Source organism: Podarcis raffonei, chromosome 12, assembly GCF_027172205.1.
Source record: "Podarcis raffonei isolate rPodRaf1 chromosome 12, rPodRaf1.pri, whole genome shotgun sequence".
NCBI classification, from domain to species: domain Eukaryota; kingdom Metazoa; phylum Chordata; class Lepidosauria; order Squamata; family Lacertidae; genus Podarcis; species Podarcis raffonei.
In genome coordinates, this window is record NC_070613.1 from 3985138 (window position 1) to 4010620 (window position 25483).

The 25483-nt window shown below is 47.5% G+C and overlaps 2 protein-coding genes across 2 annotated transcripts in view; one reads left to right on the top strand and one right to left on the bottom strand.

The window, feature by feature from the left end:
- Positions 1-25483, bottom strand: part of LOC128423864 (cytochrome P450 2C25-like) — a 227825-nt gene that overhangs the window by 124473 nt on the left and 77869 nt on the right. The gene's annotated exons all lie outside the window — the stretch shown is intronic.
- LOC128398371 (zinc finger protein 135-like) lies at positions 12140-21111 on the top strand. Its single transcript, XM_053359377.1, has 4 exons — positions 12140-12484; positions 16407-16533; positions 17583-17696; positions 19187-21111. Exons 1-4 carry the CDS (start codon positions 12323-12325, stop codon positions 21109-21111), a joined length of 2328 nt encoding a protein of 775 aa, XP_053215352.1. The 5' UTR covers positions 12140-12322.

Genomic DNA, 25483 nt, shown 5'->3' on the forward strand with positions numbered 1-25483 from the left:
CATCTAAAAAAATGAACACATATTATAATAATATAAAATATAATATAATAATATAATAATAAATATAACATAATATAACATAATATAACATAATATAACATTATTATATTATATTATATTATATTATATTATATTATTATTATATTATATTATATTATATTATATTATATTATATTATATTATATTATATTATATTATATTATATTATACAGGAAGATTCCTGTATAACCAAACATCTAAAAAAATGAACACATATTATAATAATATAAAATATAATAATATAATATAATATAATAATAAATATAATATAACATAATATAACATAATATATTATTATATTATATTAATTATTATATTATACTATACTATATTATATTATATTATATTATATTATATTATATTATATTATATTAATTATATTATATTATACAGGATGATTCTGTATAGCCAAACATCTAAAAAACGAACACATCAAAGTGTTTGAAATGGTGTGTGTGTATCTCTCTCACAGCCACCCACACAGCTAGGTCTAACCTCGGGAAACCGGGACCAGTCTTGAGTTTTTATTGGGTGCACATGCAAAACTGGACTTGGTATATAATGTGCAAAACAACCCACCCACTTCACAGCGTCTCCCTGCCTGACGGTGGAAGGTCCTTCATCAGCTAATTTTTAAGGGGGTCGTGTAAGTTTGAAGAATCCATATAAATATATCCTGTTATTTTCTACGTTTCTCAGAGATAACAACTAAGTGTGGGTAGATCAACGTGTATCTTGAGCTTTTCTGTGCGTTTTCCAAGATACACGTTGATCTACCCACACTTAGTTGTTATCTCTGAGAAACGTAGAAAATAACAGGATATATTTATACGAATAAAGCAGAGACATCACCTTGCCAACAAAGGTCCTTATAGTTAAAGCTATGGTTTTCCCAGTCGTGATGTATGGAAGTGAGAGCTGGACCATAAAGAAGGCTGATCGCCAAAGAATGGATGCTTTTGAATTCTGGTGCTGGAGGAGACTCTTGAGAGTCCCATGGACTGCAAGAAGATCAAACCTCTCCATTCTGAAGGAAATCAGCCCTGAGTGCTCACTGGAAGGACAGATCCTGAAGCTGAGGCTCCAAGACTTTGGCCACCTCAGGAGAAGAGAAGACTCCCTGGAAAAGACCCTGATGTTGGGAAAGATGGAGGGCACGAGGAGAAGGGGACGACAGAGGACGAGATGGTTGGACAGTGTTCTCGAAGCTACCAGCATGAGTTTGACCAAACTGCGGGAGGCAGTGGAAGACAGGAGGGCCTGGCGTGCTCTGGTCCTGGGGGTCACAAAGAGTTGGACACGACTAAATGACTAAACAACAACAATAATTTATACGAATTCTTCTAACTTACACGACCCCTTAAAAATTAGCTGATGAAGGTGAATACATCGGAACAGGGCCCTGTCACTATTGATTTGCGATTAGGGACCACTACCACTACTGAAACTTATATTGGCCAGAGTATTTGTTGTGCTTTTTTCTTGGTATATTTAATAACAAGAACTCCAGCTTATTTGACGGTGGAAGCTTGCAGGGACTGATGGGCAGGCAAACGACAGATGTAGCAGAAAAGAGGTTCAGTGGATTGAGAGTAGACCCATCTCCTGCAATGTCATCATCCCAAAAGCTACACCACAGCTGTGACAAAATCAAACATCAGGAGTAAATATTGAATATCGGGTGGGGTGTGTGGCAACTAATAACATTGGAAAAGGAGAGCGGGCAGAGGTTGAGATGGCACAGAAAACCCCAAACCTTTTCGCTGCCTCGCACCCACCTGTTGGGTTGAAATAAACGACAGACGAATGGCAAGTGTCATATGGGAGGCATCTCCCGAGCATGTCTCGGGGAGTCCCTTTTATTGAATATTACAGCATTGCCACATATGTGCTTGTTGCTGATTGGTTAACACAAATACAATGCAAGGGTTGCATATAGACATTAATCATCAATAGATTAAAGGTTGGGAAAGGGAGCACAGAATTGGACAGGTATGAAAACCTCCTTATTAAACTATTACTAATGATTGATATAACAAAACTTAAAAGAGCATAACTATCGCATTCCGTAGATGTGGTCAACCATGCATTAAGAACAGGTCAGGGTACGATGTTTCATGAACTCAATGTGAACTAAACATTCTAGGGGGGGTGAGGAAGGAATGCTTCAGCTTAGAGCGATTTGCCAAAGTCATGTGCAGAAGCAAAACTTCTCACCACCCACCCCACCCCCAAGATGACGGCTGAGGAATTCCCTTTGATGGATCCTGGAAAAACAGCCCGGTCCTCTGGTTTCTGAGCCTTTGGAACAGTGCCCGCCTCCCCGTGTTTTCAGTCTGGCCTCAGCCACCAAGAAGACTAGTGGCTTGCTTTCCAATGAAACGGAGGTCCTCAAGGTTCCCTCTAGGGCAGCAGGTTCCCTGTGGGAGAGCATGATGCGCTTTTAGGTTAAATTCCAGTTCTGAACATCTGGGTAAAGATACAGAAGAGTCGGGCCTCATCTGCAGAATAAATCTGAAGCGCTCTGGGGCCACTTTAATAGCGGTGCCAGACCACTGAATAGTCCTGACTCTTCCCCCCCCAAAAAAGAACCCCTCAGCACCCTTAAGAAACTACGCTTCCCATGATTCTTTGGGGAGGGGGAAACACGTGGCGTAAGAATGCTTTAAATCAGTGGTGGCCGTACGTTCTTCAAAGAGGGCCAGATTTGATGAAGTTGAGGGCCATGAGGGCCGACCAAAGTTGTTGACCTTTTTTAGGATTGAAGTTGAGCTTTTGGGGGGGATTTAACCCTAGGAAATACAGATTTGGCCCCCAAAATGAACTTTGGACATGCCTGCTTTAAATGCAGATGGAAGCTTTTACCTTGCCTTTGAATGAGTTTACAGAAAGTTCAAATGATGAAAAAAGCATTGTGCTTATCTGTTATGACTGAAAGGGATGCAAGTGGCGCTGTGGTCTAAACCACTGAGCCTCTTGGGCTTGCCAATTGAAAGGTCGGTGGTTCGAATCCCCATGACGGGGTGAGCTCCTGTTGCTCGGTCCCTGCTCCTGCCTACCTAGCAGTTTGAAAGCACACCAGTGCAAGTAGATAAATAGGTACTGCTCCAGTGGGAAGGTAAACGGCTTTCCATGCACTCTGGTTTCTGTCACAGTGTCCTATTGCGCCAGAAGCGGTTTAGTCCTGCTGGCCACAGGACCCGGAAAGCTGTCTGTGAAGGAAATAAGCAGCTATCTTATCTTTAAAAGACATCTGAAGGCAGCCCTGTTTAGGGAAGTTTTTAATATTTAATGCTATGTTGTTTTTAACACTCAATTGGGAGCCGCCCTGAGTGGCTGGGGAAACTCAGCCAGATGGGTGGGGTATAAATAATAAATTGTTATTATTATTAAAAACGCCGGCTCCCTCAGCCTGAAAGCAAAATGAGCGCTGCAACCCCATAGCCGCCTTTGACTAAACTTAACTGTCCAGGGGTCCTTTACCTTTTTTATAAGACTAAAGTGTTTATGAACTGCTGTATTCATGTACGCTGCTGAGGTGAGGGAAACAGGGAAATGATGCACAATTTGTCCCAGTTTGGAACTGGGTGGGTTTCCCCAGCCACTCTGGGTGGCTTTCAACAGAATATTAAAATACAATAGTCTATTAAACATTAAAAGCTTCCCTAAACAGGGCTGCCTTCAGATGTCTTCTAAAAGTCTGGTAGTTGTTGTTCTCTTTGACATCTGGTGGGAGGGCGTTCCACAGGGCGGGGACCACCACTGAGAAGGCCCTCTGCCTGGTTCCCTGTAACTTGGCTTCTCGCAGGGAGGGAACCGCAAGAAGGCCCTCGGAGCTGGACCTCAGGGTCCGGGCAGAACGATGGGGGTGGAGACGCTCCTTCAGGTCTACTGGGCCGAGGCCGTTTAGGGCTTGAAAGGTCAGAACCAACACTTTGAATTGTGCTTAGAAACGTACTAGGAGCCAGTGTAGGTCTTTCAAGACCTTTGTTATGTGGTCTCAGTGGCTGCTCCCAGTCACTTGTCTAGCTGCCGCATTCTGGATTAATTGTAGTTTCCGGGTCACCTTCAAAGGTAGCCCCATGTAGAGCACATTGCAGTAGTCCAAGCGGGAGATAACTAGAGCATGCACCACTCTGGCAAGACAGTCCACAGGCAGGTAGGGTCTCAGCCTGAGTACCAGGTGGAGCTGGTAGACAGCCGCCCTGGAGACAGAATTAACTTGCACCTCCATGGACATCTTTGAGTCCAAAATGACTCCCAGGCTGCGCACCTGGTCCTTCAGGGGCACAGTTACCCCATTCAGGACCAGGGAGTCCTCCACACCTGACCTCCTCCTGTCCCCCAAGAACTGTACTTCTGTCTTGTCAGGATTCAACCTCAATCTGTTAGCCGCCACCCATCCTCCAACCGCCTCTTGGGAGATGATTTCTGTAGGCTACTGCTCTGCTTCTTGGATATATGGCAGATGATGTCAGGAAGTTGCACCGGTTCAACAAGATGTGTGCTGTCTCTAAATCCCATTTGCTTCTGTGGGACTCCGGCAAGAGGTGTGCGTTAAATGTTTGATTCATCGTGCGTCAAATCCACCGCAGCAGGGAAGCGTTTTGAGAGCAACTCTTCCGAGCAAGCAGGGCGAAAATGCAGAAACTAAATTAGAACATTTTTCCCAATGCCAACATCTGATGAGAGAGTGTTCTGGATCCAACCAGCCAACTCTCAGAAAGCAAACAGGAGTTTATTCCAGGGTTTCTTTTATCAGCATTTTCTTCCATCCCATCCTACGAAACACTTGTCTCAACCCCCTCAGTTTCTGAAATGGTGGCATTTAGGAGTCCAGTTTTTGAGACATCAAGTGTGGCCCATTAGAAAGAACTACACTTTAGATTCCAAACTTTAGATTCCACCACCAAACTTTGTAAGATTCCACCTGAGCACAATCAATCCACTGGTGTCGCAAAGAGTTTGTTTCAGTGAGTCTCAAGCGAGGGTAAAGTAAAGGTAAAGGGACCCCTGACCATTAGGTCCAGTCATGACTGACTATGGTGTTGCGGCGCTCATCTCGTTTTATTGGTCGATGGAGTACAGCTTCCGGGTCATGTAGCCAGCAGGACTAAACCGCTTCTGGCGAACCAGAGCAGCGCATGGAAACGCCGTTTACCTTCCCGCCGGAGCGGTACCTATTTATCTACTTGCACTGGCGTGCTTTCGAACTGCTAGGTTGGCAGGAGCAGGGACCGAGCAATGGGAGCTCACCCCATCGCGGGGATTCGAACCACCGACCTTCTGATCAGTTTAACCCACAGCGCCATCCGCGTCCCCTCATGCGAGGGTACTCCCCAGCTAATTATGCCCAGGATCAATAGCAAGTCTCACCACGTGAAAGGATGTTCTGCAAAAAAACCCACAAGAAAATGACAGGTCATTTTGCATTCGCTTCAATAGGTCCTGTGAAAAGAATTGCGTTTAAGTCATGGCTCATAATTGGCCACTCTCCTGCTGGTTTCTGGTGGCTTAAAACCACCTTCAGGGGAGAATTTTAAAAAGCTTGTTTTCTTTTAGGTGTATGTGCGGGTGGTATAAATTAAATGCAGGCTAATAGTGTCTGAGGGACGCGGGTGGCGTTGTGGGTTAAACCACAGAGCCTAGGACTTGCCGATTAGAAGGTCAGCGGTTCGAATCCCCGCGACGGGGTGAGCTCCCGTTGCTCGGTCCCTGCTCCTGCTCACCCAGCAGTTCGAAAGCACATCAAAGTGCAAGTAGATAACTAGGTACCACTCCGGCGGGAAGGTAAACGGCGTTTCCGTGCGCTGCTCTGGTTCGCCAGAAGCGGCTTAGTCCTGCTGGCCACATGACCTGGAAGCTGTACGCCGGCTCCCTCGGCCAGTAAAGCGAGATGAGCGCCGCAACCCCAGAGTTGGCCACGACTGGACCTAATGGTCAGGGGTCCCTTTACCCTTTACTTAATATACGGGACGCGGGTGGCGCTGTGGTCTAAACTATTGAGCATCTTGGGCTTGCCAGAAGTGGCTTAGTCATGCTGGCCACACGACCCTGAAAACTGTCTGTGGACAAACGCCAGCTCCCTCGGCCTGTAAAGCGAGATGAGCGCCGCAACCCCAGAGATGTCTGCAACTGGACATAACTGTCAGGGGTCCTTTACCTTTACCTTTTAAATATATGCAAATGTAGCTTCACTCAGCCTGAAGATTTAGCCAAATGGGCTGTGATCCTCTGTCCCAATAAAAATGATTTCCAATTAAAGTTTCAAATTTGTCTGCATATAACCCTTAAACCACATCAGCAGCACAAATTCTCTGTTCAGGTATAAGTCCAAATGAATTCAATGAGGCCTGCTTAAGCTGAAATTGTGTGCTCATTTCACAAAAGTAAGCCCATTGACCACACTGGGGTTTATTTCTGAATAAGCATGTTTAGTATTACACTTTTTGCTGCTTTTGGGTGCGTACTTGCATGCTTCTGGGGGTGGCAAAGTATTAATCAAATATTTCACTTCAATTGCTCTTGATATTATTATGATTAGAATATTTATTTATATCTTGCTTCTCCCCCGCCCCCCAGTCTGGGGCTCAAAGTGGCTCGCACAATTTAAAACAACACAGAGCCTTCTAGGGCTTCATATTTGAGATATTTATGCAGCTTGTGAAAACCAGCATACTTTAAAAAACCGGTTTATTTTCATTGATACTTACCAGAAGATAGCCAAAAGTTTGCACCCAGTACAAAGGGCATTTTTATAATACACCAGAGTAGAATAAATACTTGGAAAATCTGATCTTAAAAGGAACAAAAGCAAAAAAAAGGGGGGGGCGGAAAAAGAGAAAATAAAAGAAAATGGAAGAAGATAAAAAGGCTTCCAATTCTCTGTCTGTCAGCTAAATACAGTATTCACTCATTAATATCCAACTGTTCTATTTTCTACAAGCCAACCTTTTTTCAGTCTTCAAATCCAGATATTGCAAGTTCCTTTTCCAATCCTTTATAAAAGTCAATAATATTCTCCACCTCTAATTAAACATGTCGTCTTTGCCCTCTCAGCTAAGTCCAAGGGTCATTTAGTCCAACGCTGTGCAACACAGGAATCTCAGCTAGATCATACATGACAGATGGCTCTCTGTTATACATGAAAAATGGTCCATCAAGACTTAAGGTCTTCTGAATCCTTAATAATATTTTACTTTGTTGTCACTTGTACAACTTGTATACAGTGAGATTACACGAGCACCCCCCACTCAGCTCTCTTAGTCTTAATTCCCCTCGTTTACTGACACACACACACCAAACCCGAAAGTCAGTTGCCCTGTTGTTATCTTTTCATTCAGCAGCCTAACAGCCCACGGATAGAAGCTGTTCTTTACCCTGTTGGCGCGACTAATCCTGCTTCTATATCTTCTGCCCGAGTGCAGGAGATCAAGAAAGTGCCGGCCAGGGTGTGAACCATCCCTGAGAATTTTCCTCACTCTCCTGAGGCAACGTTCTTCCGCTGTTTCATCCAGCGGATTCACGGGACAGCCCATAATATCTTGTACTGTATTCACCACCCTCTGTAGGCACTTCCTATCCGTTGATGTCCAACCAGCGTCCCACACCGTGATGCAGTAGGAAAGGACACTTTCTATTGTGGACCGGTAGAAGGAGATCATCAGATGTTGATTGACATCATTCTTCCACAATACTCTGAGGAGATGGTAAATAAGATGGTCTTGGACAAGTTTGGTGAATTAGGAACGCTTTATTGAATACGCTTGCAAGCAGGTAACCTGTATACAGAGCAGGCACAAAGAGACAAAGAAATCATACAGCTTTTAAAGTCCTCAAAGTTCTTCCCTCCCCTCACAGAAAGGGTGTGGAAAGTCCACATCATACAGTGGTACCTCAGGTTAAGTACTTAATTCGTTCCGGAGGTCCGTACTTAACCTGAAACTGTTCTTAACCTGAAGCACCACTTTAGCTAATGGGGCCTCCTGCTGCTGCCGTGCCGCCGGAGCACGATTTCTGTTCTCATCCTGAAGCAAAGTTCTTAACCTGAGGGACTATTTCTGGGTTGGCGGAGTCTGTAACCTGAAGCGTATGTAACCTGAGGTACCACTGTATGTTGTTTGCCTTATTAACATAACATCATCCCATTTCTCATGCTAATCATTGTACAAATATGGTAACAAGGTCCTTTAGATAATCTTATTGACGCATCAGCAGAATATCTTTATTGCAGGGGCCTTAATTACCTTCACTGCAAGCTTCTCCTCTTCCATGCTTCCCTTATACAAGTTCAAGTCCGTTTCTCATCTGATAACAACAGATATTAACCAACAGGCATAGATGTGTGCAGCTCCTGTGTTCATGTTCCACAACCACAAGTTAGCTACATCCTGTGTATCTTACAGTATGGGTACATTGCTTTCTACTAATCTGTCTCCTTCATATCCTGGGGTTCTTGTGGTTACTTTTATCAGCTCTAAACTGTGTTATTAGCAAAGCAGGCATCCGTTCTTATACGAGAAGCAAAATAAAGCATAAAACAGAGAATCAATGTAAAGATTGCGAATTGCGCAGAGACATCACCTTGCTGACAAAGGTCTGTACAGTGGTACCTCGGGTTACAGAAGCTTCAGGTTACAGTCTCCGCTAACCCAGAAATAGTACCTTGCGTTAAGAACTTTGCTTCAGGATGAGAACAGAAATCGTGTCCGGTGGTGTGGCAGCAGCTGGAGGCCCCATTAGCTAAAGTGGTACCTCAGGTTAAGAACAGTTTCAGGTTAAGAACGGACCTCTAGAACGAATTAAGTTCTTAACCCAAGGTACCACTGTATAGTTAAAGCTATGGTTTTCCCAGTAGTGATGTATGGAAGTGAGAGCTGGACCATAAAGAAGGCTGATCGTTGAAGAATGGATGCTTTTGGGTTATGGTGCTGGAGGAGACTCTTGAGAGTCCCATGGACTGCAAGAAGATCAAACCTCTCCATTCTGAAGGAAATCAGCCCTGAGTGCTCACTGGAAGGACAGATCCTGAAGCTGAGGCTCCAGTACTTTGGCCACCTCATGAGAAGAGAAGACTCCCTGGAAAAGACCCTGATGTTGGGAAAGATGGAGGGCACAAGGAGAAGGGGACGCCAGAGGACGAGATGGTGGGACAGTGTTCTTGAAGCTACCAGCATGAGTTTGACCAAACTGCGGGAGGCAGTGGAAGACAGGAGTGCCTGGTGTGCTCTGGTCCAGGGGGTTACAAAGAGGCGGACACGACTAAACAACAACAAATGTTGTATAAGATAAAGAATTGCTTAGAAGCACTTATTCAAAATCTTGGCCAACCCCAACCTCTCTCACCACCAAAGGAACACAAGTGAATAGCAGAGAACCTGCACAAGAGACGCTGACACAAAACCCCACATATATTAAGTAAAATAGAAACATCGCCTCCCGACCAAACCCCCGCTCACCTTTTCCCCGACTTCTTTCCCCCTTTTCTTCCTAATGTCTCAACAAATGAAACTGATCTGTAAAAAATGTTACTTGAAAAAATAAAGAGAGAGAGACATTGCACATACTTTTGGAAACCAAGAAAATATTTAATAAAAATACATTAATATATATCCATATAGGCTGAAATGAGTGCTCAACAAAGGTAAAGGTAAAGGGACCCCTGACTATTAGGTCCAGTAGTGGCCGACTCTGGGGTTGTGGCGCTCATCTCGCTTTACTGGCCGAGGGAGCCGGCGTACAGCTTCCGGGTCATGTGGCCAGCATGACTAACCCGCTTCTGGTGAACCAGAGCAGCACACGGAAATGCCGTTTACCTTCCTGCCGGAGTGGTACCTATTTATCTACTTGCACTTTGACATGCTTTCGAACTGCTAGGTTGGCAGGAGCAGGGATGGAGCAACGGGAGATCATCCCGCCACAGGGATTAGAACCGCCGACCTTCTGATCGGCAAGCCCTAGGCTCTGTGGTTTAGACCACAGCGCCACTAAATATTTGTATAAAACATCTTATTTTATGAACAATGAAGAGGCAACATGTCAGTGCCACCTGAGGTCCCAGCTCACCAAGGACCAACGCTGCTTCGTTGTTTAGTATAAAAGTCTTTATTGAAGTTCAGTTTCACTTCCACAGCCGCAGCGTGCAGCACTACGTCTCAAACTCTAGACCGCCGAAGCTCCATCTGAATCTCCTCCCCCCTGACACCAGTTTAAGATTCTAGCCTTGCTCCACATCCTCCTTTGTTCTTTCCTCCTCTGGGTCCGCCTGCCCGTCGGGGTCTCTCCCTTCCTAGACTCCTCTGACGCTGAGTCCCCTGACTCTTCCCCCTCCCTCCGTCGGGCTTTAGGACCTGGCTCCCAATCCGGGTTTCCTGCTGTCCCGCGCGCCTGTACATTTGAACTTGGCGCGCGCGCCCAGCCTCCCACTTTCCTTCTGACCGTTACACTGCTGTCACTACTCCCTCCTTCGGTGAGGCTAGCTGGAACTGACCTCCCCTCCGTTTCCCCACTTTCCGATGGGGGCGTGGTCAGCCCTGACTCATCTTCTCTCCCTGCTGGAGGAGAGGCTGGCCCTGACACATGTGACTCTTCCCCCCCACTGCGCTCTGGTGGGGGAGCTGGTCCCGATCCCCCACTGCTCCCTTGGGAGTCCCCGCTGGCCCCCTGCTTCTGGTGCGTCCCCCCTGGGACCCCCCTTGCCCTCACCATCGGTGCCCCCTTCTGGGAATCTTCTGATTCGCTGGAGAAGCTCATGGAATCTCTCGGGTCACTGTCATACTCCCCTATGCTCCCCTCGGATTCCTCCCCTTCGCTCTCCATTTCCTCTCTCCCCTGTGCTTCTGCTCCTGAGCCTCTGACACAACAATATATTATTTCCCACACCATCCAACCGCTGCTTAACCCCCCCCAAAGAAGTAGCACCCTGCTTGTGGTTAACGCTTAGCTGGAATGAAATATTCAACGCAGCAATAGAGAAATTAAAATAATAATTTATTTGTCAGACAAATAAATGAGAGACACAGTGATATATGGTTACCAAAGCTCTGCCCTTCCAGCCCTGATGGCCAGCACTTATATTCCCTCAGCCCAGCCCCCTTGCTCCTCCTTTGGCTGCCTCTGTCCAATCAGCCTGGTTGAAATTCCTATTGGCTGTTTGCTAGAACCAATCATAAAAGATACACCCATTTCCTATTACCTTTTATGGGAGACAAAGAGCTATATTTCCTTCTATCCATAAATGGCAGACAAGTAGCCATATATCTTACATTTGCCTCGACAAGGCACCTTAATTAACATTTCACCTTTTGCCCTATTGCCCTATTGCCTCCAAAACAGATGGCTAAAATAGATGGAGCATGGTAACAGAGATCTTGGGTTCACCTTCTCACACACCATCAATGAAATAAGAATCTAACATAAGAATCTAACATTTCTTACTTTCTAAATCCTTTGCATACTTACATTTAAGCCAATATATTTCATACATTAACATATATAGCTTTTTAGAAGGAAAGGAAAGGCCTTTTCAAAGTAAAAAGGAACTTAGTAAAAACACTTTCTAAAAGCAACTTCGGAGAGAAGCCTCTTTGGTTTTCCCAGCCAGCTGCTGTTCCTATTAGCTCTTGCCCTTTAACCTTAGGAAGATGTGGCTGGAGACGACCTTTTGCTCCTAGCCTGTAATTTCATTTTACAACTTTGAAGTACTGCTATAAATCAGTGGGGCCCCTGAGCAGGAAGACAAACAACTGCCAAAGCACCCAGCCAGCTGCTTTATGCCTGGCATGAAACAAGCATTTGCAAATATATTTTTTAAGCTCATTTTTAAATACAGATCTTGATCAGATGCCTCATAATACAGATCTTGATCAGATGCCTCAAATCAACTGCCAAAGTACTTAGCCAGCTGGTTTCTGCCTGGCATGAAACATACAAACATTTGCAAATATATCTTTAAGCTCATTTTAACATACAGGGCTTGATCAGATGCCTCAAGCCCTCCCCATCTCTCGTGGGAACCCGCCCCCCCCTTTGGAACAGCAGAAAGTTCTTCCTGGTCTCTAGCCGGATTCTCCTTTTTGGAATCCACTGGTTGCAGGTGCGCGCGTTTGCATCCCCCGCTCGTTTCCCCCCTCTGCACAACGACTCTGCGAGGTAAGCGCGGCGGAGGGGACGCCACCGGCCCAAGATCGCGCGCAACGAGGGCAGTTCTGAACCGGAGCTTGCCAGGTCCTTAATCCGAGCATAAAGCGCCTTCTCCGCGCGTGGCAAGGCTCAGCCAGGAAGAATGGGGCGGGGGAGAGAAGAATCTCTCGCCTTCTCCACGCCTCTGAAAGCCCTGGAGCTCCGCCCCGGCAGCCCCGACCGGAGGTGCTGCGAGAAGAAGCGCCCAGAGGCGGCGGAGAGGGGCGCCATGCCTGCCCGGGAAGCAACAGGATGCGCTTCGCAGGTAGGAACGCAACCGGTGCAGTTGGGGGGGGAGGGGCTGCTGCTGGAGAGCCTGCAAAACTTGGGGTGGATCCCTGGATCCGGGAGGGCGGTGGCAGTTTCAGGCAGTGCTGGGTGAAAGAGATCCCGCTTTTCAAGGCTTAGCCCGACCCGGGTGCCCTGGCAAGGAGATGGGCTGCCCCCGCGCGCGCGCGCAGTTTTTGGAGACCTGGGGTGACTTTGGTACCAGCCTCCTTAGCCAGGTTTTTAAAGACCTTTGGAGGCAAGCGAGCACTGGAAAGATTGTGGCGAACCCCCCGCCCGATATGTACTTCGAAACAAAAGCAATTTTAATGATAACTGCAAAAAGAGTAAGTTGCTGCAGTCTCTGGTTTCCTCGCCTTATTGCAATCTAGGACGCCCGCCCCACCCCCCGGTTTAGTAAATAAAATGAGGACGGAAGAATGGGGAAGTGTTTAGGAGTGCAAGGAACTCAGAGCCAATTTCGGATTTCCCTCCATGACGACTACAAGAATATCAAACGCAAAATTCTTTAAAATAAAATACTTTTTGGGTGGGTGCCCCCGCATGCTGGTGCCTAAACGCATGTCTGGTCTGCCTCTTGGGCAACCCAGCGCTGCCTTTGCTCATCTGCAAATTACCGTATTTCCAAATATTTTGCACTTGGAGCTCCTATCAGCCGCAGCCAGCAGGGCCTTCAGATCTGCTGTGCTGTGCTGTAATTTGAAGCTTGCAGTACTGTGTCTACTTTAAGGGTAAAGGGGCCCCTGACCTTTAGGTCCAGTTGTGGCAGACTCTGGGGTTGTGGCGCTCATCTTGCTTTATTGGCCGAGGGAGCCGGCGTACAGCTTCCGGGTCATGTGGCCAGCAGGACTAAGCCGCTTCTGGCAAACCAGAGCAGTGCACGGAAACGCCGTTTACCTTCCCGCCAGAGTGGTACCTATTTATCTACTTGCACTTTGACGTGCTTTCGAACTGCTAGGTTGGCAGGAGCAGGGACCGAGCAACCGGAGCTCACCCCGTTGCGGGGATTCGAACCGCCAACCTTCTGATCAGCAAGTCCTAGGCTCTGTGGTTTAACCCACAGCGCCACCCGCGTCCCGTGTCTACTTTAAATAATAATAATTAAAAAATTAAAAGAAGCTCAGAAATGAATATTGGTAAATCTGCAGGTATGCCTTTCTGGCTAGCAAATGGACTCCTCTCTCTCCTAGGCAGGTTTAGTCAACGGTTTTTCTGGTGACTGATATGTGGGCGGCCGGCTTGGGGTGTGATGAATCTAGTGTGTTGAGTTTAGATAACATTTGAGGACCTCCTAACGAAGCCAAGACTTAAATGTGGAGCCATGCATGCAAAACACCCAAACACCTTCTAAACTTGGCATATCAAAGCACTTATCCTATCCAGTGCTTTTTTTCCTGGGGGGAGAAAAGGGGTACGCATACCCCTTAACGGGAGAAGAAACAAAAAAGATTTTTTTAATGGAATATGCAGAAATGGCCAGACTGGCAGGAAAGATCAGAAACCAGGAAGACCCAAGTATTTTTAAATACTGGAATAACTTTCTAACATATTTGAGAGATCACTGTACACAGTTGAAATCAATGACACTTGTAATGTAACATGGATTTTGGATACTATGATTATATCACAGATAGATTACAGTAAAAGATGCAGGAATAAAATTTTGAATTGGAACCCATAGAGGGAAGAAAGGAGGTCTCAACGTTCGAAAGAACCATTTTCTTTTTTTAATGTGTGAAAATGTTATATTTATGGTGTATAACTTTTATGTAAAACTAATTCAAAAAATAATTCATTTTTTATTATTGTTTTAGTTTCTTCTCTAACACGGTGAATCGTCAATTTCATTGCTACCACCGATGACGGCCTTTTGTCCATTAACTGTATTTATTTCCCCCGATTTGAACTATAGAATGGTGATTTTCTTGAGTCAAAATGAGAGTACCCCTAAACATTTTTTAAGAAAAAAGTACTGATCATATCTTAGCGGTTCTCAGCCTGTGGGTCCCCAGATGTTGTTGGACTACAACTCCCATCATCCCTGAGTTCTGGCCTTGCTAGCTAGGGGTGATGGGAGTTGTAGTTCAACAACATCTGGCGGAATAGCTCTGTCTTACAGGCCCGACGGAAGGAGGTTAAATTCTGAAGGGCCCTAGTCTCATGGGACAGAGCATTCCACCAGGTCGGAGCCATCACTGAAAAGGCCCTGGCCCTGGTGGAAGATAGTCTGACTTCCTTAGGGCCCGGGACCTCTAAACTATGATTATTCATGAACCTTAAGGTCCTCTGCAGGGCAGACCAGGAGAGGCAGTCCCGTAAATACGAGGGCCCTCAGCCACAAAGGGCTTTAAAGGTCAAGACCAGCACCTTGAACCTGACCCTATACTCCACTGGGAGCCAGTGCAACTGGCAAAGCACTGGCTAAATATGCTCCCATGACAGGGACCCCGTGAGGAGCCTTGCTGCGGCATTCTGCACCCGCTGGAGTTTGTGGGACAGTTTCAAGGGCAGCCCCACGTAGAGCGAATTACAGTAGTCAAGCCTGTTCTAGTTCAGGTTGTAAACCACTTTGAAATATATGTGTGTGTGTGTGTGATGGTATAGAAATGAAATGAATACAGTGGTGCCTCGCTAGACGAAAAGAATCCGTTCCGCGAATCTCTTCATCTAGCGGTTTTTTCGTCTTGCGAAGCAAGCCCATTGACAGCTTAGCGGATTAGCGCTACAGCTGTCAAGCGGCTTTTCACGATCAGCTGTTAAGCGGCTTATCAGCGGAACAGCGGCTTAGGAAAAGGGTGAAAAAAGTGAAAAAAAACACGCGGGGGGACACAAGATTTTTTCGTCTTGCGAAGCAACCCCATAGGGAAATTCGTTTTGCGAAGCGCCTCCAAAACGGAAAACCCTTTCGTCTAGCGGGTTTTCTGTCTTGCGAGGCGTTCGTCTTGCGGGGCACCACTGTAATAACGATGACAATAATTCTTCATAGGATTGTAGAGTTGGAAGGGACCCCTTGGGTCATCTAGTCCAACCCCATGCAATGCAGGAATTGCAACGGAAGAATCAGTGATATCCAACCCTTAAAAAAAATTCCAACGAAGGAGATTCTACCACTTTCCACTGTCAAACGGCCCTTACCACCAGACAGTTGTGTAGGGATCAGATGGGATTACCATGAGGAATTATAAAATATACATCAAGCCATCGTGTCCACGATGAAAGCACTGTGTTGACTGGGTTTGATATATTGACAATAATTTCTGATTAAATCCCATAAGATTCTACATTCATGCCCTTTTGCCTCTACTGCCCATTTCTCTCTCTTCATAAGTCACGTACACAGCAGTTGCTTCGCCAGGCAGGCATCCTGGGCCATAAAGATTGTGGGCAAGTTTATTTGAAGTAGTTTTCTTATATATTTATCTTAAGATGTTATTCTTGGAGCCAGGAAAGAGCTCTCACATGAAGGTGATAGTGATCCGGTCCTCCTGGCCATCCTTATCATGTGTACTGATTGTTTATGATCTCCGGAGTTTCTCTCGTCCTCTCTTATTTAATCTCAGATTATGTATGCATGCTCAGAGTAGTAGTCTTTGTAGTTAAAATAATTTCTTTTGATCTAACTTTGTCCCCATGTGGGGTTTGCTGAAATGCTCAGAAGAAATCTGATTGGTTCTTACGAACACTCTGTAAAAAGTTCCTTCGTGGATAAAACGACCTGGGCCGAGGGGTGGAGGGACAGAGATTATTATACGCACCCTTCCCAGAGTCTTGCTGGTTCAAGCCTCTGTGTGTATTTTATTAATCAGAGTTCAATCCTTCCTTTACTTTGGGAACGCAACAAGTTGTTCCTCATGTTTAGCTGGACTCTAACTCTAAAATGGAAATGTTTCTCATTTCAGGCAACAGTGAGGTTTGAGGACGTCATTCTTTATTTTTCCAAGAGTGAGTGGAAGTCCCTAGCCAAGTGGCAGAAGGAGCTGTACTGGGAAGTGTTGACAGACAACTATGAAGCTTTGCTCGTTGCAGGTAAGGAGAATCCCGCAGCTGAAAAAAGGCCTCTGCAAATATCGCAACTTGACTTTCTATGAATGAGAAAACGCAGATCCATCTTGTTCTCAAGATGTGGTGCATGCTGTGGTTATCTCCCGCTTGGACTACTGCAAACTACCTTTGAAGGTGACCCGGAAACTACAACTAATCCAGAATGCGGCAGCTAGACTGGTGACTGGGAGCGGCTGCCGGGACCATATAACACCGGTCTTGAAAGACCTACATTGGCTCCCAGTACGTTTCCGAGCACAATTCAAAGTGTTGGTGCTGACCTTTAAAGTCCTAAATGGCCTCGGCCCAGTAGACCTGAAGGAGCGTCTCCATCCCCATCGTTCTGCCCGGACACTGAGGTCCAGCTCCGAGGGCCTTCTGGCAGTTCCCTCACTGCGAGAAGCCAAGTTATGGGGAACCAGGCAGAGGGCCTTCTCGGTGGTGGCACCCGCCCTGTGGAACGCCCTCTCACCAGATGTCAAGGAAGCAAACAACTATCTGACTTTTAGAAGACATCTGAAGGCAGCCCTGTTTAGGGAAGCTTTTAATATTTGATGCTTTATTCTGTTTTTAATCTCTTGGGAGCTGCCAGAGTGGCTGGGGAAACTTACCTAGTGCGCCTCAGTTTAAGAATGGTTTTGGTTTAAGAACTTCCGGAATGGATTAAGTTCATAAACCGAGGTACCACTGTATTATTATTATTCCTTAGTTACTTGTGCCAACTGATCTAGGGAAGCCATTCCTATGAATTCATTTTGGCTGACTGCCACAAACCTACTACTCATCTGCAGCCAAAATTCATTAGTCTCTTTTCCAGCTGGAAAACCTCAAAATTGTTGCCAGTGAACCAGAGTGGTTTTTTTAGGGGCAGGTAGCAGCAGTAGATTAAATGGAGCGTCTGAATTCGCTTTTTCTGAAAGAGGAGCTGATGAAGGAAGGGGGAAACCACAAGCAGGCAGAGAACAAGTCCTCTTTGTCAAAACATTGTTTCCGACACTGTGTTTTCTCTCTGCCTCATTTCCCTCTGCGAGCAGGGCAGCCGGTCACCAAAGCGGAAGTTGTGGCATGGCTTGAGCAGTGTGAACGTCTGGACATCGAAAGAACCCAGGAATCTAGAGTCAGAGACCCTGCTGCAAATGTTTCTGCAAGTGAGTGGAAATTAAAAGTGGAATGAGTTGGAAGGGTGGGGTGCTGAGACTCCAAATCTACGCAAAAGCTCCGAAAGGGGGAGGACTCAGCTGACGATTATAACTCCTGAAAGAACAATGGCCAGCCGTTAATGTAAGCTAATACATTGCAAGGGGTGTAACCCGACTGGATTCTTACCAATCCAAATGGAAAGCTAGGTAAAGGGTAAAGGGACCCCTGACCATTAGGTCCAGTCGTGGCCGACTCTGGGGTTGCGGCGCTCATCTTGCTTTATTGGCCGAGGGAGCCGGCGTACAGCTTCCGAGTCATGTGGCCAGCAGGACTAAGCCGCTTCTGGCAAACCAGAGCAGCACACGGAAACGCTGTTTACCTTCCCACCACAGTGGTACCTATTTATCTGCGTGCACTGGTGTGATCTCGAACTGCTAGGTGGGCAGGAGCAGGGACCGAGCAACGGGAGCTCACCCCATTGCGGGGATTCGAACCACCGACCTTCTGATCGGCAAGCCCTAGGCTCTGTGGTTTAACCCACAGCGCCACCTGCATCCCTAATGGAAAGCTACACTGCATGAAAAGCTAAGAGGCTTGGGGTTTTCCCAACAGGCCCTGATTAGCTGTAGGTTATGAGAAAGCTAGAGCAATAATCCGCCAACGAATTTGGGAGGTGGAACTGCAATGCCACGAGAGTGAGATGAATAAACACCCAGCAATGAAAGATAACGGGAGGGGATTTACCCCAGCAAATTATTTGTCAAAATTACAAATACAGATGGTCATTTACCCTCGCTAGGTTCAACGTGCTGGGCAGATTTGAGGGTAGACCATTCGCAGAACGAGTCTGCCCCTGCGGCTTGATGGAGGTAGAAACTGTCTCTCATGTCTTGTTACGCTGCTGTTTCTACGGGGATATACGCTCGGTATTTATTACCCCTGCTATGCAAAAATCTCCAAATGAATCCGAACTTCAGTGTCTAAAATCCCTGGTAGAGGACAAGGATCTTGAGATCACGTTAAGGGTAGCCAAATTCTGTGCGTTTGCCATAAAACTTAGGGAACAAGCTGTGCTATAATGATTAAGGTTTTAAATGATAATTTTAGGTTATATGTTAGTGACTAAGTTTTATTTCATAAATTTTTTAACTGTTGCTATATCTGTATTTTCCCTGTTATACCTAATTGCAAATTCAAATGTATCCCTATTGTGTTTTATGACTTCCTTGATATTGTATGTGGGCTGGAACCGGTCTGTGACCGAAATAATAAAATTCCATTCTATTGCAAGGGGCGCAACTTGATAACTCTTGAGGTCCATCCGACTCTACAGTGAAAAATTGCAAATGGAAGCTTTCTTTAAAAAAGGAATTGATGAACCTAATTTACTTATGCCTACTAATTGCAATGGTTCTGCTCTGAGTACGGACAGATGCGACCCTTTCACCTGTTCCATTGTCCACAGAGAAATAATTCCACATTCTCTCTTTCCCTTCAGCAAACGATGGGCCCTCGAAGGCATGTTGTGAGGAACGCACAGGGCAGGCAGGATCTCGCGAGACGCTACGCGACAAGTCTAAGGAGGTAGTGACCCAACGCAGTGATATATGGGGCACCCCCAAGCAGACGTATTTGTCAGCCGGACCACAAGGGAAGCCTGCAAAGGCTGAGCCTCTTTTGCACATTGGACATGGGCAAAGTCCTGCAAGCCCGGCCTGCTCCCAGAGGCCTGCCGCTCCACCAAAACAGTATAAATGCAGGGAGTGTGGCAAGAGGTTCCGGTTGGAAGGGCTGCTTCGAATGCATCAGGAGATCGCCGCGAGGAAAATGTCCGTTGCTTGCTCTGTCTGCGGGCTGTGCTTCACGAGCCCTTTGTCTCTGAAGATGCACCAGAGAACGCACCTTCCTGCTGTGGCGGATGGGGAGAAGGCCTCTCCCGGGAAGAACCGGCTGAGCGCGCAACAAGCGCCTGAGAACTTGCACCAGTGTGCAGACTGTGGGGACCGATTCCGCGGCTTCCTCGACGTCCTCCGGCACCAGAAAAGCCACGAGGAGGCGAGGCCCCGGACGTGCGTCCAGTGCGAGGCCTCGTTCATGCACCGGATTGACCTCGCCACGCACGAGGAGGGCCACTTGGAGGAAGCGCTGAAGAGGCACGATCGGCGCAGGCGGAAGTGTCTCTGCAAGCTCGCCTTCCGGCTGCACTTCGCGTCGCTGCTCGGACGTGGCGTGCGGGGCAACCAGGCTGCCTCGCAGGAGCAGGACCCCGAGCGACTGCACCAGGACGAAGATGTCGGAGGCGAGACGCCGTATCCCTGCACCAGATGTGGGCTGCTATTCAAGTGGGAAGAGAACCTCGAGGTACATTACAAGTACTGCAGTGCGCAGTGGTTGCAGAAGCCTCCGTTAAATGCCTCCTCCCCAGTTGCTCTGCCAGGGGAACACCAGGAAGCTAGCGACAAGCATGGGGTCGGCCGGCCGGCTTCTGAGGGCAGCTGCGGCGACACGGGGCTCCCTCGCCCTCCCTCGCAAGCCTCCGCTCAGCACGCTTGCCCGGAGTGCGGCAAACACTTCGCCTCCAAGGGCAGCCTCTGCAGGCACAAAATGAAGCACAAGGCTGCGTTGCAGCGCCACCAGAGTGTGGCCCACACGGACGGTGGCGGCAGCTCCGGCGGCCCCGCCACGGCTTGTGCGACCAAGAAGCTGTACAAATGCCAGGAGTGCGGGAAGAAGCTGGTGTACAAGTGGCAGATGACCGCTCACCAGCAAGGCCACACCGAAGGGAAGAGTTTTATATGCCACCGCTGCGGGGAAAGCTTCGGGTTCAAGAGCGGTTTGCAGGAACACCGGTGTGCAGCAGGAGGCGCCGTGCCAGGCGAGGCCAGGCTGCTTTGCTGGTGCGGGAAGAGCTTGTCAAAGCGTCACTTTTCCAAGCATCAAGAGTTCCACGCGGGGCTGAGGTACATGTGCCTCCTTTGTGGGAAGGTGTCGGGTTTCCAGAGTTCGGCCATCGTGCATCGCCACAGCCATGTCAGAAGGGGCGAGCTGCTCGCAGCGGCGAGGGGCTCCGGTCTCCTTTCCCACACAATAGAAAAGGTGTACATTCCTCAGGGACCGCAGCTGCAGAATCCAGAGGGGACGGGGCAGCCCAACGATGGGTTTCCGACCGGCCAGGAGGCCCCGGCGGAGGGTGGGAAGAGCCCTCGGCAGAAATGGAAGCTGAAATCTCCCCGGATCACCCTCCCGAAGCCCTTCAGGTGCAGGGACTGCGGGAAAGCCTTCGCCTACCTGGCTCGCCTGCTGTCGCACCGCAAGGAACACACGGGCAACTTCCCCTTCCAGTGTGCCGAATGCGGGAAAGGCTTCATCAGCAGAAATTACCTCAGCCTGCACTGGAAAATACACACCAAAGAGAGCGCGTGACCGCCTCTGGCGTCCTCCTGGCTTTCCCAGATTCCAGCTCCTGTCCTGATCCCTGACTGGGGCTGATGGGAGTTGGGAGCCCAAATGATATAATAATAATAATAATAATAATAATAATAATAATAATAATAATAATAATTTATTATTTGTACCCCGCCCATCTGGCTGGGTTTCGCCAGCCACTCTGGGCGGCTTCCAATGGAATATTAAAATACAATAACCTATTAAACATTAAAAGCTTCCCTAAACAGGGCTGCCTTCAGATGTCTTCTAAATGTCAGGTAGTTGTTCTTCTCTTTGACATCTGATGAGAGGGTGTTCCACAGGGCGGGTGCCACCACTGAGAAGGCCCTCTGCCTGGTTCCCTGTAGCTTTGCTTCTCGCAGTGAGGGAACCACCAGAAGGCCCCGGAGCTGGACCTCAGTGTCCGGGTAGAATGATGAGGGTGGAGACGCTCCTTCAGGTATATCTAGAGAGAACCATGTTGGCTCTGGAGGAAGGGAAGTGCCTGCTGGCCGGCTGCTTGTCATGGGTGGGCAGAAGAATGGTTCCCTCAAGCCCGGGAACTTGAGAGCAGCTCCCAGAATCCTCTGTCATTGCACATGGTGCCTCTGAGCATGCTGTTCCTCAGCGCAGGGAAGCAGCGCCCCTAGAGGCTGCTGGGAAAACAGCCCCTCAGAGCATGCAGCGAGTCGGAAGAGGAGTGAGCAAAACTCGAATCCATGCCATGCTTTTAGAGGACGTTGCTTCTCCTACAAAATCCCTGGGAACTGTAGCTGATCATCTGCGGAGCTACGGTTATCCATGTGCGTTAAGTGGTCTTTACACGTCAGATGCAGATGTGACCTTAGTTTGGTGTCCTCTTTTTCTCGCTGCGTACGAGCCTCTCAGGTCACCCTCCACCCCACATAGACCTCTGGTTATAGGGTGGTATATAAATAATAATACTACTGCTGCTAATAATAATAATATATATTGCCCTAGTGACCTAGATAGAAAAGCAGAGTTATAAATCTGCATCAGCTTTAAAGTAAGATTTCCACTAGTGGCTAATTTATTAATTGGCTTAAGTCATGGCCAAATTATCTCAGGTGATCAATTCTGTGGAATACTTAACTTGGGGTGCTTTGAGATTTTGAATGTTCTTCAGTCAAATATGTGAACACAGATATACTCTAGATGGTGTGGTTTTTTGGGTGTGTGTGTGAATATCAACATTCACCAGTGCACCCAAGTTGTCTCAAATTAATTTTTCTAATTAGCAGAATTTGCCTGGAATGGGGCAGCAGTGGCACGTGCCGAATTTCATCGTTTAAAGCAGAGGACTTATTAGCTGTTTTGTTATTTGTCAGTATGTTTTTATTATGCTTTTATTATTGACGTTCTGTAATGTGTTTTTAATGTGTCCCCCACCCTGCCCCGGGATCTTTTGATAAAAGGGTGGTATGTAAGTTTAATAAATAAAATAAAAATAAAAGGCAGGTTAGGATTCTCTTTAAATTTGCCTTCAGCCTTCGGAACTGGAAACAAGCCGGATGATGCAGGATTTTAACCACCCGTTGCAGATTTCACTCTGCTGTTCTCATTCACCATCCTGGATATACTGAGTTTCACTACAGTTCCCATCACTGCTGTCCATTTGACATTTTGGCTGGGTGCTCATGGGAGTTGTAGTCCAAAGCACCTGGGGTTGGCTAAAGCAGGCATAGGCAAACTCGGCCCTCCAGATGTTTTGAGACTGCAGTTCCCATCATCCCTGACCACTGGTCCTGCTAGCTAGTGATAATAATAATAATAATAATAATAATAATAATAATAATAATAATAATACCATTATTGTCAATGTACAACGTGTGTACAATGAAATTAACTGAGCCTCCCCCCGCAAACACTCAATCTCTTATCAAACAGCACACCACCTCGCAAATCAATTTCGCTATGTTATTTTCCGTTCAACAGCCTAACAGCCCACGGATAGAAGCTATTTTTTAGCCTGTTGGTACAGTTGATTATGAGACACGGGTGGCGCTGTGGTTAAAACCTCAGTGCCTAGGACTTGCTGATCGTAAGGTCGGTGGTTCGAATCCCCGCAGCGGGGTGAGCTCCCGTCGTTCAGTCCCAGCTCCTGCCAACCTAGCAGTTAAAAAGCACATCAAAGTGCAAGTAGATAAATAGGTACCGCTCCGGCGGGAAGCTAAACGGCGTTTCCGTGCACTGCTCTGGTTCTCCAGAAGTGGCTTAGTCCTGCTGGCCACATGACCCGGAAGCTGTACGCCGGCTCCCTCGGCCAATAAAGCGAGATGAGCGCCGCAACCCCAGAGTTGGCCACGACTGGACCTAATGGTCAGGGCTCCTTTACCCTTCAAGTAGACACAGTACTGGAAGTTTCAAATAGGTACCGTTCAGGCGGGAAGGTAAACGGCGTTTCCGTGCGCTGCTCTAGTTCTCCAGAAGCGGCTTAGTCATGCTGGCCACATGACCAGGAAGCTGTACGCCGGCTCCCTCGGCCAATAAAGCGAGATGAGTGCCGCAACCCCAGAGTCGGTCACGACTCGACATAATGGTCAGGGGTCCTTTAACCTTTACCTTTTTACAGCGTCTGTGTATCTGTGCAGATCTTGATGTTCAAACATGCTCCAATCAGTACTTTCAAAACAATCCTAGAGCTGACTGAAAGATCCCTCTGGCCAGATTCTAACCATTTTTAAAACTGGCTGAATTCTTCTCCTAAGGGGGAATCTCCTTCGGACATTAAAAAAGTGAAGAATGGTCAGATGAACCTAAGTGGGGGGGGGGGGGAATTGCCCTGTATGCCTGCTTCAGGCTGGAATACACACAATCCAAAATATTATTCCCTTTAGTAGGGAAATTCACATACTGTTCAAACTTAGGAAAAACTGTCTTCAGGCAGGCCTGATTGAAATCCCTTGCCACAAGAAGGGCATCCTCTGGGTGGATTTGCTGCTGCCTAGAGATGATGTCATAGGGACACGGGTGGCACTGTGGGTTGCACAACAGACACTAGGACTTGCCAATCAGAAGGTCGGTGGTTCTAATCCCCGCAATGACAGGGTGAGCTCCTGTTGCTCAGTCCCTGCTGCTGCCAATCCAGCAGTTCAAAAGCACGCCAGTGCAAGTAGATAAATAGGTACCACTCCGGTGGGAAGGTAAACGGTGTTACCATGCGCTGCTCTGGTTCGCCAGAAGCGGTTTAGTCATGCTGGCCACATGGCCCGGAAGCTGTACACCGGCTCCCTTGGCCAGTAAAGCGAGATGAGCGCCGCAACCCAAGTCGTCCGCGACTGGACCTAACGGTCAGGGGTCCCTTTACCTTTAGAGATGACATCATATAGCTTAGAAAGTGCCACTCTGACGTTAGCATCAGGTGGAATGTAAACGGCTATGATGGGAGTTGTAGGGCCGAGTTTGCCTATGCCTGGGCTAAAGGTTTCGTAAGCCAAGCAGGAGAACATCTGTCTGTCCGCTCGCTGCCTTGGAAATTTCCAGGAGCGCGGGGGGGGGGGGGGGGGATTCATGATGGAAAGCTCAGCTGTTCACGTCCCTCGTAACGCTACAGAAACAGAGTTGGATGGGACCTCCAGGGGTCATCTATTCCAACCCCTGCAGTGCCGCAATCTCAGCTAAAGGATCCATGACAGATGGCCATAAAACCTCTGCATAAAAATCTCCAAGGGAATCCATTATTACTATCATGTGTTTAGGTTTTATATCCATGCCATCTTTTTCTGATTAGCTTTCTGTCACATTGTATGCGTTGGCGACGAGGTATGACGGAAAAGCAAATAAACAATAAATAAGGAAGGAGAGTCCGTTTCACCTTCTGAGGGAGTCCGTTTCACGGTCAGAACAGATCTTAGTGCCGGAAAGTTCTTCCTGAGGTTTAGTCGGAATCTCCTGTAACTTGAAGCCATGGGTTCGAGTCCTGCCCTCCGGAGCAAGAGAAAACCAGCTCGCTCCGTCTTTCATGGGACAACACCTTGAGATATTTGAAGCTGCCTATGATAGCACCTCCCGGCCTTATTTAACCAAGCTAAACACCCCCAACTCCTTCAACTGTTCTTCATAAGGTGTGGACTCTTGCCATTTCGGCTGCTCTCCTCTGCACACCTTGCAGGTTCTCAGTATCCTCCTTAAACTGTGGCGCCCACAATGGCAGCTCTTACTCATTTTTGGAGGGAAAGCTTTCAGCCTTAGGCCTACCGCTAGATTAGGGCAGCCTTTGCCAGGCTGCTTCCCTTGTCCCCCTGATGTTGTGGGTCACGGTTCCTGTCAGAGCCAGCATGATACAGCTGGGGCTGCCAAGAGTCGTGTTATGAAAAGCACCCCCCCCCTGCTGGAGGCTGGATTAGCC